The following is a 16,287-nucleotide window of genomic DNA, read 5'->3' on the forward strand; positions in this document are numbered from 1 at the left end:
CAAATAAAATGATCCCATATGAGAATTGTGAAAGACTATTCTTAACTACGATTATAACTCTCGCAACCATGTTTAGCCTTTGGGGGAATTTTGAAAATGCCAGAAAAATTATGTATAAATGTACTAACTGAGCAGTGTACGTATACCAGTGTGCACACTATAAGCCAACATCATGACACACATTGGTACTGTCATAGATTTATTTATTATTAGTTTAGGCTATTTATTTTTCCTCCTACAAATACAATACAGCAGATTGAGAGAAAAATACAAATTCACAAATAAGATAAATTAAAAAGGTTTCTGATAAAATACTTTTTTTCTATTATTGTTATTATTATCATAACATTTTTTATTTGTGTGAATGTAAATTTTTTTTTAAATCTGCCTTAAACAGCAGATAGATGCATTGCGAAAAAGGGCTCAAAAAGAGCCATCATTGTGTCATTTTGAGCATTATCCATGGCTGTCTGACCCCACACATCTCTCACCTGGAGAAATGGAGAGAAAGAGTAAATCCAAACGTTTATCTATAGTGTCAGACATTTACCATTAACTGTCCAATAAGAAAGTAGCTCATACCAGTGGTGTGGCTCCATATTCCAGTAGTCTGCCGATCATAGATGTATCTCCCAGATAAACCGCCTCATGCATTACAGTGCGTTCATTATAGTCTTTAGCGTTCATGTCAACTCCTGATAGAAACCAAGCACGCAGCAGAGGGTAATCTCTGTTCTGTAGCGCTCTGTTGAGTGAGAGATTAAACAAAAATAAGCTCATTGACTCATACAATTATATTAATAAGAAACATGCATTGTGCTGTAAAGTGACATTTATGTGTGAGATACTACATGGTAAATGCTTACTGGATCATTTCCATGGCAATTCTCACAGTCTGTAGTTTAACAGTGACTCCTTCTAAGCTCAGGAGTTTAACAGCATGACACTGCCTAAAAGAAACACCAATACAGCTGTGATGATTAATTTATGCCCCCAATGTTAGTTTGAATTACACTGAGTGAGAATTCAGCCTGAGATAATATAGGATAAATGAGCTGCTGTCAGTAGAGTGCTGCAGGGATGACATGTTTTTGTAGGCCTAGTTCCCTCAACATAAACCCAATAGGATTTTTCTGGTATTGCAGAAAAAAAAGCTACGAGACTAACAAAAGTCAAGGTTCTTACACGTTTTGCACATCATGATAATCTTCACACATGAACACAACTTTTATGAAACTTGAAGTCTAAATACAATCGCCAAAAGTAAAAAGTTAAAGGCCATATAAACTAACTACAACACGAACGCATGACTTCAACGTCACTTCATCATTCATCAACGTCATCATTAAGCTTCTGACAACTTTTTCAGTTTTTATTTTAAAAATATTTTCCTAAAATTATATTATATTGCTAAATAATTTCTGGGTTTTGGCCGTCATCACCCCTACAGCAGTCTATAAAGCCAGACAGTGCGAACTCTAAATGGTGATGGTTGAATAAAAGTTGACGTTTTACTAGTCAAAAATGTCAGCTGATTTAACTAATCAATGCAGTTCTAGAGTCTACAACCCATTTGAGATCACGTGTGTACTGTATGTACCTGTTTTTAATGGCCATGTACATTGGGCAGTTTCCAAAGCGGTCCTTGTGATAAGGAGACACCCCCTTTGACAGCAAGAAATTAATCATCTCTAAATTCCCCAACTCACATGCTGTATGAAGGGGCGTGAATTTGTCATAGGTTTCACAACTGGCATCCATCTGAAGAGGATTAAAAAATAAATAAATCACTTTGGGTATGAAATAGGTTGGAATTCAAAATATTTGCTGTCCACATTTTTAGTTTAGGAAATGTGAAGTTTAGTAACCTTCTCTAGGAGGACACTTAGTGAGATGAAATCGTTGTTTTCCACAGCTCGGCAAGCAAAAGAAGGAATGATTCTGTCAATGAGCGATTTCCTAATCTGAGAGAGAGCAAGGTATAAACTCAAGCCTATGAACATATATTAATAAGTTGCATGTAAAGCCTACACTGTAAAAAATAATCCTGTTAAAAAACGGTAAACTACTGGCAGCTGTGGTTGCCAGCATCATACCATAAAAATACGGCGTGTTACTGTTTAAACATGCAGTTAAATTACAGTTTTATACTGTAGCTGACAAAACAATATTTAGCTGTTAATTTCAAAAACAGTAACATACCGTATTTTTACGGTATGATGCTGGCATCCACAGCTGCCAGTAGTTTACCGTTTTTTAACAGGATTATTTTTTACAGTGTAACTATACATGCTATTACTGATAAGGTGTAATTGTTCTAAATTTGTTTACAAATCAAGTCAGGCTAGAATCAAAGCTATAATGTTCTATTATAGGGGTCTGCACAGATATTCCTTTCAATAACAGGGGCCGTATTCACAAAAAAAAACTTGCAATAGTTCACCATTTCAAAATAAATAGTAACAAGGAATAATTCAATAATGAGTTCGCCAAACAACACATTTTTTTATGTGAAATGAATTTCAAACTCAAGCGGTAGCTAGCCTAGTGCTTTCTCTGATAGGCGGATTTCTCATAGGCGGTGTTCTGGATTAATGGGAGTGGCTTGTGGAGCTGTGCAAATGTGTTGCATTGTGGGAGTTGTGGTTTTCCATACAAATGTGCCCTAAAGTTACTTTCTGTCAAAAAGGCAACAAATTCGAAAATTTTAATACATTTCGACTACATATATGACCCACTTTCAATAAAGATCAATGTTCCCACGGGTGAAATGCTCCTTTAAGGCTAAAATTTGCTCCTACTGAGGAAATTTAGGAGCAACTCTTTAAAAATAGGGCCGTGTTGCTCCTAATTTTAGGACTGAAAAAATTGTCATCTAAGAGTAATTCACTTCATTTAATTGAATTCATTTATTTAACGCTAAAAGTAGCTCCTTAACCTAGAACAGCTCAAAAGTCCCCCTGAAGAGAAACTCAGAAAAGATCCAAAGCATGCCTGCTGTTTTCAATGAGCATTGCAACTGAGTAAATATATTGGAATATTACACTGACATCGACCTTTTAAAAAGGAATCACATGTATCGCAAAGGTGTTTTCATAGATTTAAACAGTCAGTCCATTTTGACTTTCTTTGTTTTATCTTTTGTGCTTCTGTATTTCCATCCTGATGTTCTATACAGGTACAAAAAGCATATGTGTGTGTATATATATATATACATAAAATGGTGATTGCATTTGATATAGTTATATATTTCTATCTTTATTTATCCTTCCCGCTGTCTGTCTGCTACACTGATGTATGCAATTTAAAAAAATCACATCATCCATAGCAATGAGGTCAACTCCGCCTCAATCTTATATTAGGCTAGGTGTTCCTTGGTAAACTTGCTTTTAAGAGTTTTGTGAACAGGTTTTAAGCTAAAACTCCTAACCAGGAACTCATAGGAGGACTCTTAGTGGTACAATAAAATTCTTTGTTAATACGGCCCCATATCTGTATAGTCATTGTGAAGATTCCAAACTATGAAGTAATTGGATACTGTATGCAAGTGAGTCTGTTCATGCCTCTACACTTTTGCCATGTAGCCAACGAAGTCTCAGCACTTTGCCCAGTCTTTGCAGGAACTTTTTGTCTCGGACCACCACTCCATCAATGATGATGGGCCTAAAGATATCGTCATCTCCCTTAGCTCTCAGCATCACATAAACTATGAGAGGGGACGGAAAGGAAGGTGAATTGTTACTTTAAAAAAAAAAAGTTCCAGAAACACTGTCATGCTCACAGGAAACAAAATCAATAATTTCCTCTTTTTTTATCACATCCCTAATTTGTCTTTGATTGGGCAAAACAAGCAAATGTCAATGGGCTCCAAAGAACATTCTTCCGTCACCTAACGTTACTCGAATCATTACACTCACTATTATTAGATTTGATGGACTACAAATCATGTGACGGTAGTAACGTTAACGTTACAGTACTTGTAAGCTGATGTTCCGATATAAGCTACCTTGACGTTACCACCTAACAGCACAACAACACGCTAAGGCAGTGGTCTCAAACTCAGTTCCCGGAGGGCCACTGCCCTGCAGTTTAACTCCAACCCTAATTAAACACACCTGGCCCAGCTAAACAAGCTCTCCAGGATTGCTAGAAACTGCTTTTGAGCTGGTTGGAGCTGAACTCTGCAGGACAGTGGCCGCACGAGCTGAGTTTGAGACCACTTCACTGAGTAACTTAGGCATAATGTTTTATCTTGCCCTTCGTTTTATAAAAATTCACGTGCCCTGTGACGAGAAACAAACCTTAAATCTAGTAGAAACTGATGTGTAATATATATTCAGCCAAAAAATAGCTTATTTCAGGGAGGTCCGTCAAGCCGTCTGTTGTTAGCAACGAACGAATTCTGGCTACTCCGGGGAACAGCTCATGAACAGCTCAGAGCGCATCTACGCCACGCCCACACCGGGAAGGAAAAAAAACAACAACAACTTGAAGCTGCCTCCTTGACATTTCTGTCCAAAACAATGTCTAAAAGTTGCTATGTGACAGGGTGTACAGCAAACAAGCTAAAACAAAACAGAAATTAGTTTTTAGAAGCTCTCGACCCCCAAAACCGAACGATTAATATGGCGTCAAATGGTGGACAAAACAGCGCAAGCGCATAAACACAGCGCGCAAGTGAATTGCAACAGTGTGAGCAACTTGACTAAGCTCGCACGTGAAATGTAAACATGCAGAACTCTCAAATCCCAAACTGGAGCACAAAAAATATGATTGTGCTCCAGTTTGGGATTTGAGTGCTGCATGTTTACATTTCACGTGCGAGCTTTGTCACGTTGCTCACACTGTTGCAATTCACTTGCGCGCTGTGTTTATGCGCTTGCGCTGTTTTGTCCACCATTTGACGCCAACAGGCGAGACAGAGCGCAACGTGTCATATTATTCTGAGAACTACGCCAACTGGAGAGTTAGCTTACAGAAATATAATATATAAAACTGTCATTTGGATATTTGACTTACCAGTGACAAAATGTTTATTGCACACGTAGTGTATTTTTAGTGCCTGCCTGATCGTCAGGATCCCACAATCCATTCTTTTCAAGCTGATGATTCACGTCTTATTGCTTGATGTAGATTCTAAACATTATTTCTTTTATAAATCAATTTATTTATTTACTTTTCCCTTTGACTAATATTTCGTGTGCCAAGCTTTTCTTCTGGAAGTTGGCAATTCGACAGCTTTAAAATCAGTCTAACAACTCGGAACTATCACATCACGTGATTATTCACGAGCAAACATCGTTAGCTAATTATTCTATGGTCTTGTTATGTGACTGACGAATGGCCCTGAACAGAAACGGTCTTGTTTTCTAGCAATTTAGCAAACATATACATTTAATCATTTAGCAGACGCTTTTTAGTGCCAAAAAGTGCTGAGACAAGTCCCAGTTAGTCTGGCTAGGCCAGGTTTTTATTTTTATTTTTTTATTTTTTTATAAATAAATAGAATAGAATAGAATGTGTTAATGGTTCAAGTGTTCATGAACAATGGTTAGTGAAAGGTCATCGGTTAGTGTTAATGAAATGATCAGAATTTATTGTAAATAAAATAAAACAACAAAATATTACCTTTAAACTTGAAATGTAACTTTAATAAAAAAAAACATATTTAGACGTTTATATTGATGATATTAGATTAAAAAAAATATACAATTCACTTTCAATTCATTTTCACTTAAAATACAACAACATTTCAGTGCATTGCATTCTTGCACAGCATTACATTGGTTAAGCAAAACCACACATATGAAGTGGATAGGTTAGTTTGAGGACCTCTGATTAAAATCCAGAAATGTGATACATGAGGGGTACAACTGTCATACATGAGGGTAAAAATGTCATTCATGGGATGCTCAGCATCCTACTCAGGATGTCTTTCACCTAGGGTCTGAGAGAAAGAGAGAGAAGAAAAATCAATACGGTGCATATTAGCAAACCGCCTTTAAAACACTTTGAATTTGATCCTAAATGTTCTTAAAATATAACACAACATTTCATAGTGTTTGTAAAAAGTTTATTGTTTCCATATTAAACTTTTTTCCTAATGTAATTCTGAATAGAAGTGCAGAAAAGAACACACGTTTTCATGGTCATTTTGCCAAAACACTATATGAAAACAAAACATTTGACATCAAATCCGATCAAGACTAAAGCTTTGTTTTTCTTTGGAATAAATCATCATTAAATCACAAGTTCATATGAATTATAGACAATACAAAAATCAATAATATAAAATATTTAAAAATAAATAAATAAATAAATAATAAACCATTTTTTTCTCTTACCACATAGTCCGTAAAGTTCCTCCTCTGATTATACAGTATAGCTGTGAAAGCAGAGGACAGTGCTGTCTGGACAATATTGACCACTGAGATGGTTATCTTCATTCCTGTGCTGAATCTCTGTTTTGAAGAAAGAGTACTTACTACAATATACAACTGTTTCATTTTCTTTACATAATAGAATATAATAGAACTCTCACATATGAGGGGGTATGAGATACATACAGTGGCATAATACTGTTGGTCACACAACTGGTCTGATCCTATATGGCATTTGGTTGCCGGATTGGAAGCAATGTCAACATAGTATAGGATAAGTGCAATAACTGAGATGATTATGGTCACAAAAGAGACTGCCAAGCAAACAGAGACCTAAAGACAAGAGCAACTTTCATCATTTTTGTCTTTTTCATACATGTAAGTGAATTGGACTTTGGAGACAGAAACGTATACACATGTGCCTGCTTTTGTGAAGCCTTTGTAATTGATTATTGGTCATGACTGAATTACTTTAGAATACACAAACTCTATATGCTGTATCTAGATTATGCCCTAACACAGGCTTGTTAGTCTGTCCTGTTGTAAGTTCAAACTCACTGTCTTCATGGTGGCCATTTTTTCCACTGCTATTGCAGCTATGCCTGAAATGACAAACTGTTTGAAAAAAAGGAAAGAATAAAGTTTAGTGATAGGTCCATGGTTGGTGGATATGCAGAATACTGTACATTTCACTGAATACTTTGTCATCACCTTAATCCATTATATAACATCCTAGGCTTATTACATCCTAGGCTTATTAGTGTGATTTACCATAAGGCCACTCCACCATGGCACACCAAAGTTAAGTATCATTGTGATCTCTGTAGAAAGCAGAGGCATAGAATAGGAGATGATCAGCAATCCTATTACTATCTGAGAGACCTATGAAAGACACAAAAAAAGCAAGAAAAAATGGCTCAGTAAGAAATTTGTGCATCTCAAAGTAAAATATATAACTGTATAATTCAGTTGACATGAAATTTCAATCAGTTTGAGCTGCTATTAAGTTTTTAAATTTGTAATTTTAAACCAAAATGTTCATTCTTCTATACCTATAGGAATACGACGCCTATCACTGTACACATATATAAGCTCCTTCAGTATTATCAGCAGCTATTGCGTTTCTCAGGAGCTAATTACCCTCCTCCATCCCCAGCTCCTCCTCTCGCCCAGTCAGGATTTGGCATTCTGATTCCCCTTGAATCAGAATAAATTATCGAATTATGTTGTACTTTAAAATCTTGAATTAAATATATTTGCAAACTTTCATGTTGGTTCTGTTCTGTTTACCCCAAGGGGGGTTATTGCTGCTCTCCCTGCTCTTATCCATGCTAAGCTGCATGGATGCGCAGGGAGTTCTTGCCGAACTAACCATTCCGCCAATCCAAACTGTATGCTAATTGCCAATATTTGACGGTAGTGTTCCTGACAGAAATATATTATGTTAGCACATTTTTCACATTTGACCCTCTGGTGCTCTTTAGTCATTTTTGACCAGAAAACTTTACTTCATCAGAATTGTACAAAACTTGGGAAAGGTTTTTGGCACTTGCATAAACATGATTCGAAAAGGTTAAAGGTATGGTACGCAATTTCGGAGAGGTTAGCAACAGCAAGCTAGCTTTGAAAGCATTAAGCCTTGTTTATACTTTTGCCTGGCTCCGCACCACGAGCTTCCGCTCTAAGTAATTGTTCTCTAAACCATCAGGAAGCAGCGGTGAGAAGTAAGGTATACATGTGACAATGTTTTTTTTCTATTACACTTCACCAAAACCACGCTACAAAAGAACCAAAGAATCATGTAAAATCCAGTAAACCCTGAGATTATTACGTGACATTAAAACTAAATATATGGATATGAGAACAGATGTATAAAAACTAAATTAAACAACAATCTTTTAAATATTTTCTAATTTCATCAACCATTATTATTTAATTTCATGTATATTTTTATTAAACATGCTTATTTCTGCTATTGAAGGCTCATTATGTAAATGTAAGCAATTAATTTGAACAAGCGCAAACTGTGTGCCTGTAAGATGGTACAGACGTGCCTGCTCGGCCAGAAACGGCTCGAAGTCATGCATATTCGGAAGCGGAGCCGCACGCAAAGTACAAGTTACAAAAAATGCCGTGCTCACTGATTTTCTCACAGTTAAGAGTTTAGAGTAAAACATGTTTTGGAAAATATATATTTCATAAAAACAATTTTGTGCTTTTTTTTTCACAATAAACTTAAAATTCGAAAGTTAACTTTTTTCAATTCAGCAATAATCTGCCAACTGTCTTCTTTAAAAAGTGACGGAACTTGTACTCTAAAGCATTCAAGAATTATGACAGTTTAAGTTGGAAATATTCAGGTCTGTGCTCAAACTGTGCATAAATGGATTACAACTAATTGTAAACTAAAATGTAGTAAACAATTTCATAGAAATAATAATAATAATTTAAAAAACTGTCATTTTTGACCACCACACAAGAGCACCAGAGGATTAAGCAATAGGGTATTGTCACAATTATGTTTAGTTAGTTTTGTTTTCATGGACTTTTAGTTTGTATTCATCTGTTGCCTGCTTCCTTTGTTCGGTTTCCTGTCACTCATCAGGGCTGCGTTCTGCCCCGACAAAACGTTGTACACGTTTTTTAAACAGAAACGGTGATGCGTTAAACACACTGTTCTGATGACGCAAGAGTTGCAACTATGGCAGCTGAGAAGGCCATTCTTTGTGTTCTTTGTGAAGAATTTTCTGAGCCTGATGAAGTCGGTATATGTTTAATACTACAAAATATGCCCGATGTTACAGTTACTGCACTTGCCGCCCAGAACAAAAGAGAACATCCCAATCGAGTGAAGGGATTGCTGAAACTGAAATGGAAGCACACATCTTACCTAATTCAGACTAAAACACATCTATTTAGCCTCACATACTGACTTTATTTGTAGTTCATACTGTTTTAATACCCTGTATTTTCTTTCTCATTTTTAGGAAAAGCACTTAATTACCATTGTTTATTTCTATACCAAATGTCATACACTTGCAATGAAGCTAAAAATATAAACAACTACATCATTATGTTGATATCCTATATTTTTACGATAAAACTTACGACAAACATGTCTTCTAATATCCTCAGTTGTTGCATCGAACACATTTGTAAATTACTTTCATTGAACCCATTGCGCGAGTTCACTTTAATACCGCGTGCTTTATATACATGTTGCTGCTGATTGGACTGCAGTTCTGACACACCCACCAAACAAGAGAAAACGTATCTCAAACCCCGTTGCACACCGGTGCACGCCGTTTCCAGGAAACATGACGTTCAACCCGGAAACCGTAGCAAAACGTTGCGCACCGTTTTGAACTTGAACGTGCCCCAGTTTCCATGGACACTCATTAATCATCACAGCTGTTTGTCATTGTCTCATTATCACTGTGTATTTAAGTTCCTCTGTGTGCTCACTTCAGTGGTCTGGTATTGTTAGTGTATTGTGTGTTACATGCTGTCTAGTTTCTACACTTTGGATAATCTGAGTCTACTTTGAATTTAAATAAAAGGACTTATATTTGATCTTCTCTGCCTTTTGTCTTCATCATCGGACTGAAAACGTTACAGAATACCAAACCCATAAAAGTATTTAATAATGGATCTTGTTTACCTTAATGTCACCCCAATGGGGTGCCCCTACAAACCCAACGGGGCAACGATTTTTGTTTCAGGGGTAGAGACCTGGAGGACTATGTGGAGGATTTTGCGAGGTCTACCGCCAGCCGACCTGGAGGAGTAGGTGGAGGATTTTGCGAGGCCTACTGCCAGCGCCCAGTCTCACTCACTATCCGTCAGACCGAGTGACCCAACCATTCCCTGCCACAGACATCATGCCTGAGCCTAAGCCCGCTACAGAGCCAGGGCCAGCAGCCTCGTCTGTCCCGGGAGAGAAGCATGAGTGCCTGTGGGAATTTTAGTGGAGCTGGAAGAGGAAGAATAGATTATAGATTGGAATACAGAGATAGCGCTTCCAACCCTGCCCACCCACAACCCTTCTCTGTCACTGGTCCCCTCCTGCACAAACATCCCTTTATCACCACTGGTCCCATCCAGCAAAGATTTGTCTTTGTCATCGCTGCAAGTTCTGTCCAGCACAGTGTTGTCACCACCATCCCTGTCTATCAACGAGTCTGTCAACGCACCCAACCTTCCTCTCCTGTTCACTCCACCAAAGCCAGCTATTCACTCGGCCCCACCACTGCTGGATTACTTCAGCCCTTCGGCTTCGCCATGTAACCCGGATCCGCCTTGGGACTCTGTCACCAGCTTCGCTGTAGAATGGGGATTTCCTGGCTCCGCCTCATCCCTCTGAGCCCTCAGCTCCACCTCAAACTGGCGACCAGTTGGCTGTTGGCTCCTTTCCCCCTCAGCTTCGCCCAGGACCTTCATCCCTTCACCTCCACCGGGCTCCCTTGTCTCACTGGCTCCACCTGGGTTAGTTGTCGCCACACCCTTGCCACGGACTTCCGGGCTGTCTTCTGCCCTACAGCCCTCCACCCCTACGGCTCCGTCAGACTCCTCCAACGCTCAGTCTTCACCGGGGTACTTGCTCACACCGGCGTTGCCTTGGTCCACCGGCCCCCAGGCTCCACTTCGGCCGTTCGTCGCCGGGACTCCGCCTTGGTGTCCAGGTCCAGCAACGTCGTCTCACTGTCACCTCTGTCAGTCGGGCTCAAATTACCATCTTGGCTCCTCCCTCCATCACTGCCATAGTGGATCACCTCCATCATGGCCATCTCCTGGGTCGCTCTGAAATCTCGTCGACTGCCTGTACCACCCTGGATACAGGCCACCATCCACTCCTCCATGGTTCCTCCCATCATCTCCACCATGGCTGCTACCCTGATCCCTGATCTTCTTCGTCTGTCTGTCTGCCCCTTTCACCAGCCCTTTGCCTTCTCTTCGCCCACCTCCAAAGCCCCCACCATCCCTCCCTCATTTCTTCTGTTACGGCACGAGGTCATGCCTTCCAGGAGGAGGCGTTATGTCACAATTATGTTTAGTTTCGTTGTCATAGACTTTTAGTCTTACGTGCTACATGCTATTTTGTTGCTGTTTCTACACTTTGGATAATCTGAGTCTACTTTGAATTTAAATAATAGGACTTATATTTGATCTTCTCTGCCTTTCGTCTTCATCATCGGACTGACAATGTTACAGTTATGAGTTGTCATGCCAAATTGTGAATATAGTCATGTAATCCTTTTAGTTCGTAATACAGAATGGTCTCTCCAGTGCCTTAGTGCTTTTAAAAATGTACATCATATATCTTAAAATATTAAGGACACAAAATGTTTTTGTTAATTAAAACTGGAATAGTGTATTGACCAATCAGAAGTCAAGACAGGAATTATCTGTTTTAATATGCTACATGGACTATTTGTAGTTTTTAATTTGTATTTTCTTTAACATAGCCTAAGTAATTATACTTGTATGGTCTATTTATTGGCCTATAGCCAAAATGGCTAGTGATTTAAAATGGTAAAAATGGACATGGGGCCAGAACTCCTGACAGCCATACTGGAAATATAGAATTTATGTTAACTCAGAGTTCAATAAAATTCTACTTTAAAGTATTATGCTTGTGCCCTGTTTGTGTTCTTAATTGCCATGCTCCTTGAATCATGAGCCCTAAGAGATTTGGAGGACTATAAAGATATTAGGCTATTTAAGATTATATTTTTAGGCCAGGTGCAAATAGCAAGGAAACAAAAGGATAAATTGGAAATATCCAAAATTGTGCACACATTATTTATTTGTTGCAAGCAAATCTACTGGTCTTTCTCCTCTGTCAGAATATATACATATATGTTTTGCTTTGTTAAGTTCATTCATGAAATTAAACCCACAATTGACTTTTTTTTTATTTTTTTAAATAAAGTATGCCAGAACACGTCCTGCGAGAATCTGTGCGGAGCCCTTTAAAATTAATGAAGCCATGACACGACGTTCACTCACCCCAAATATTTTGGGCTCCCCCTTCTCGATGCTGTCCCGCAAAGCTTTTTGTTTGTCTTCCAGCTTTTCCTCTACCCGACTTAAGCCAGTATTCACTGACAAGTCCGTCGTCACAGTCAAAGTCATCCTTCGTTTTCAAGTAAGTTAAGTTTGCAACAAGGGATAACAAATATACGACACGTATTTAAAGTTACAGTTGAGTAATGTCAGGGCCACAATCTCAGAGCGAATTTTCACGCACAGCAGAATTCCACATGAATGAGTGAGATAGGCTGACCTAAAAAGTCTGCAAGGATTCAGCTCGAGTCGATTCTTTGAGCTGTTTGTAGTGTGCTGGCAGGACCCTTTTCTTCTCCTGTTGAGCAATCTCGCCTATAAGTGCGCAATAATTCCTTATAAAAGATCTGCGCTTCTTTTTTTTTGTAGAATACAAAAAGAGTTCGACCCTCCCTTGCGTTTTTTTTAATGCAAGCATCGCAACGAAAGGGTGTCTGTCCAGCCCCCATCTCCCCATAGGAGCTTTTATTAAGTGTTTTCGAGCACTTCATAAACAGCTCTGTTCCTCTCTGTCACGAGCTTACTAGGATTCACAGAAACTACATTCGAGGTGAGTCGGTCGAACATTATTTCAAAGGAAATTACATTTGATAAGACAGTTATCAATAACATATACAAGCATACTAAGGCTACATATATAGTGTATTTTATGGTGATGTCCGAAACTAAAAAAGTGCACTTGAAGTGTGCAATGGTTTGCAGTGGTTATCATGCCTATTTGTGATTTTATGCTGTACAAATAAATAAATAAATAAATAAATAAATAAATAAATAAATAGGAAGGAGCTGTTTTGGACATCTGGGCAGTCCAGCTCTCTGAAGGAAATGAATGTAATGCAGTGAAGGTTTTTTTTTTTTTTTTAACCCTAAACCTCTTCCTCTGTGCTGTTGAGTAATCAGAATTGTATCAAGCTGTGCTGCTCTTCTCTCCAGCCACATTTTCTGTACTATATCCGCCCACTTCCTCTCCTCACAAAGATGTTTTTCTCCTACAGCATCTGTATTCCCGCAAAACGTTCCTTTAATCCAGGGGGATCATCAGATCATGTTTGACCGACTCTCTCACTATTATTTCAGACTGTAGGGAGCCATTATAATCATTGAACTGAACTTTGAAATGTTCCTATTTTTCAGTACCCCGGTTGATTTTTAGCTGACTGTTGAAGATGTCAAGCACTCAAACGCAGTCTGCTGACTCGGATCCTCCCAAATTTCACCGTCTGTTCAAGTTTCATGACCCTGAAGTGGTGGCAGTAAGTGGATGTGGGCCAATTTTTGGTCATTAAGGAAGACAGATAACTATGGAAGCTTGTTTCCGCCACTGAATAATAAATAAATAATAATAATTGCGACTTTTTATCTCACAATTCTGACTTTTTTTCTCAGAATTGCGAGATATGAAGTCAGAATTGTGAGAAATAAAGTCGCAATTCTGAGAAATAAAGTCACAATGGCGAGATATAAAGTCGCAATTGCGAGATATAAAGTCGCAATTCTGAGAAATAAAGTCGCAATTCTGAGAAATAAAGTCGCAATTGCGAGATATAAAGTCAGAATTGCATGATATAAAGTCGCAATTGCGTGTTATAAAGTCAGAATTGTGAGATACAAACTATTCTGAGGTAAAAAAAAAAACTTTGGACTTTATATCTCACAATTGTGAGTTTATATCTCACAATTCTGAGAAAAGATGTCAGAATTGCGAGATATAAACTCGCAATTATGTGTTATAAAGTCAGAATTGCGTGATATAAAGTCGCAATTGCGAGAAAAAAAGTCAGAATTCTGACTTTATAACACGCAATTGCGACGTTATTTCACGCAATTCAGACTTTATATCTCGCAATTCAGAGAAATAAAGCCAGAATTGCGAGATGTAAACTCGCAATTGTGAGATAAAAAGTCGCAATTATCTTTTAAAATGTTTTATTTTGTGGCGGAAACAAGCTTCCAGATAACGGGCTTGGGATCTTAGTCATCGTAACGGTTTGCTTTGAGATGTTTTTGTTGTTGAATATTTGTTTGAATTTTTTTCTCTCACCATATGTTTTCCCCTCTCTAGGTTATGGTGATATTACTAGGTTTGTTTCAGCTCCTCCTGACTATACCAACTTACAGCGCCAGCATTGATATGACATATATGTTTGTGTGCCCCCTCTGTACAGGTTTTGTGGTATGTTTATTTTATAACTACGATACAGTTATGCTTTGAATGATTGCAATAGTCTTATGATTTGCCAAAACGAACAAACACAAAATATATAAAATGAGCATACACAAAATAAACATTTACACACGCACACATAACATCATGTCCCAGTGACCCTTTTCTTCTGACAGTTGCTTTAATGTGCAATGACAATCCAACCTTTTCTTTTAATTCTGATGTTGTTGTTCTTCTTCTTCTCCAATTAGTCTGTGATTGCCGGATCCTTTGGAATGGCATCTGAAAGAACTCCTAGGAAAACACTGGTAAATTCAAGTAACTAAAGCTTTTTTGGATGTGAATTATTTTGACATACACATTAATAAACAATTATGTGGTTTTCTCTCTATAAGCTAAACATCTGTCTGATCTCTGGTATTGCTGGCCTGGTGGGGACACTGATTGGTCTTGTTCTGTATAGTTATGCTGCAAATACCTCTCTAGTCCTCCCTCCTTGCTCACATGGTTCTGGTTGTCCAGAAGAGGTTTTTCAAGTAAGTTCAAATTATTGATTGATTATGCCATTAGTCAGTTAAAAAAAAATCTCTATACCTAAATAAATAGCATAATACATGTTCTGTGCTGTGACTCACATTATTTTATTCAGCATTAATGGAGAATGTATTTAGGCAAAAAATCACACATTGTCGAATACTGTTATGTTTTTGCTAAATATAAACATCTTAACAACTCATAAAATGTTCTCTTTTTGTTTTGACAGAGTTTTTACAAAGCGATCTCTGGGCAGCTGTTGTTTTATGATATTGCAGCTTTGGTTCTTCATTGTTTCCTAACATTTTCTGCATTTAAAGGTCTACAAAAACACTGAGATCATGTTATACACCATATACTTATCTTTGTTCATTTTACGTATGAGCAATCTTAAAAATGTGAATTTACAATATTGTCATGTACAAAATACAGATTTGGAAGTTTTTTTTGTGTGAAACTGGCGACAGTAGCTTGCTATACACTGTATTTAACCCACTACAGCTCAGAACATAACTTTAATTGCTTGGCTACCACTTTTTAAGTAAAAATAATGTTTTGCCATTATTACAAACGGCAATGATGGTCTTTTGCTAATGAAACTCTGAAAACTCATAAAATCACAAAAAAATGAACAATGGATGTAACCAAAATGCAAAAATAAAGAAAAGGAAAAAAAAAGTGCAGTTTTAAAGTGCCTGTATTACAAGCAATACAATTATTTTCTACTGTGTCTCTTTAGTTATGGGTGTCTCTTTTCTATATGTAAATATGCAAAACAATTATTTTCTTGCTGCAATATTAAACTTTTATGTATATATATATTTAAAAAAACAGTTGTCTGTGTGCTGAAATAGTAGGACCAACCCTACTGCCATGTCACATCACATTATGGAACATTCCCGTCACATCGGGGTTTCCCTTTCAGTCAGCTAGGACCACACCATGTAATGTCAAAGATAGGGGAGCATAATGGTATTTTCACGGGAACATGCGAATGCCTTTCAATAGTATACATTATAAAACCTTTATATAATTATTTAAGCCATACTCTAAAACTGTGTGCGGTATTCCAGACAAGAAAGGTAAATTGTGTTTTAAGGTATTTTAAACGGATCTCACTTCCCTAGACAAAATCGACAATGG

General features: G+C 37.7%; 3 protein-coding genes across 4 annotated transcripts; 1 reads left to right on the top strand and 2 right to left on the bottom strand.

Annotated features, from left to right (window-relative positions):
- Window positions 1-188: 188 nt before the first annotated feature.
- On the bottom strand, window positions 189-4,414 carry LOC307174047 (L-asparaginase-like; the record flags this gene model as incomplete). 2 transcript variants are annotated; one of them, XM_079897702.1, is made up of 7 exons in its annotated part: window positions 4,302-4,414; window positions 3,564-3,706; window positions 1,869-1,964; window positions 1,601-1,761; window positions 867-950; window positions 583-745; window positions 189-491 (listed from the first exon to the last, which is right to left on the bottom strand). In XM_079897702.1, the coding sequence occupies exons 2-7, from the start codon at window positions 3,696-3,698 to the stop codon at window positions 390-392; spliced, it is 741 nt and encodes a 246-aa protein (XP_079753828.1). In that variant the 5' UTR covers window positions 3,699-3,706; window positions 4,302-4,414. The 2 variants fall into 2 exon arrangements, with proteins under 2 accessions (XP_079753828.1, XP_079753829.1); XM_079897703.1 differs by lacking the exons at window positions 3,564-3,706; window positions 4,302-4,414 and adding an exon at window positions 2,285-2,334 and having other exon boundaries at window positions 390-491; window positions 1,869-2,032.
- Window positions 4,415-5,626: 1,212 nt separating this feature from the next.
- Window positions 5,627-12,795, bottom strand: tmem176 (transmembrane protein 176). The gene is made up of 7 exons (XM_079862287.1): window positions 12,667-12,795; window positions 12,390-12,516; window positions 7,152-7,262; window positions 6,939-6,995; window positions 6,567-6,713; window positions 6,345-6,461; window positions 5,627-5,947 (listed from the first exon to the last, which is right to left on the bottom strand). The coding sequence occupies exons 2-7, from the start codon at window positions 12,513-12,515 to the stop codon at window positions 5,921-5,923; spliced, it is 585 nt and encodes a 194-aa protein (XP_079718413.1). The 5' UTR covers window position 12,516; window positions 12,667-12,795; the 3' UTR covers window positions 5,627-5,920.
- Window positions 12,774-15,975, top strand: LOC307153124 (uncharacterized protein). The gene is made up of 6 exons (XM_079862297.1): window positions 12,774-12,996; window positions 13,581-13,699; window positions 14,509-14,619; window positions 14,862-14,918; window positions 15,006-15,146; window positions 15,374-15,975. Exons 2-6 carry the CDS (start codon window positions 13,613-13,615, stop codon window positions 15,479-15,481), a joined length of 504 nt encoding a protein of 167 aa, XP_079718423.1. The 5' UTR covers window positions 12,774-12,996; window positions 13,581-13,612; the 3' UTR covers window positions 15,482-15,975.
- The last annotated feature ends 312 nt before the right edge of the window (window positions 15,976-16,287 follow it).

Source organism: Squalius cephalus, assembly GCF_949319135.1.
Source record: "Squalius cephalus genome assembly, chromosome: 2".
NCBI classification, from domain to species: Eukaryota; Metazoa; Chordata; class Actinopteri; order Cypriniformes; family Leuciscidae; genus Squalius; species Squalius cephalus.

What these genes read in the sequence shown, in the direction of transcription:
- LOC307153124 (XM_079862297.1), top strand. Translation starts at nt 13,613, where the DNA reads ATGTCAAGCACTCAAACGCAGTCTGCTGACTCGGATCCTCCCAAATTT. An exon ending in ATGACCCTGAAGTGGTGGCA is followed by an intron (nt 13,700 to 14,508) that starts GTAAGTGGATGT and finishes TCCCCTCTCTAG; the next exon opens with GTTATGGTGATATTACTAGG. An exon ending in GAACTCCTAGGAAAACACTG is followed by an intron (nt 14,919 to 15,005) that starts GTAAATTCAAGT and finishes TCTCTCTATAAG; the next exon opens with CTAAACATCTGTCTGATCTC.
- tmem176 (XM_079862287.1), bottom strand. Translation starts at nt 12,515, where the DNA reads ATGACTTTGACTGTGACGACGGACTTGTCAGTGAATACTGGCTTAAGT. An exon ending in GGGAGCCCAAAATATTTGGG is followed by an intron (nt 7,263 to 12,389) that starts GTGAGTGAACGT and finishes TGTCTTTCATAG; the next exon opens with GTCTCTCAGATAGTAATAGG. An exon ending in GGAACTTTACGGACTATGTG is followed by an intron (nt 5,948 to 6,344) that starts GTAAGAGAAAAA and finishes TCTTTCTCTCAG; the next exon opens with ACCCTAGGTGAAAGACATCC.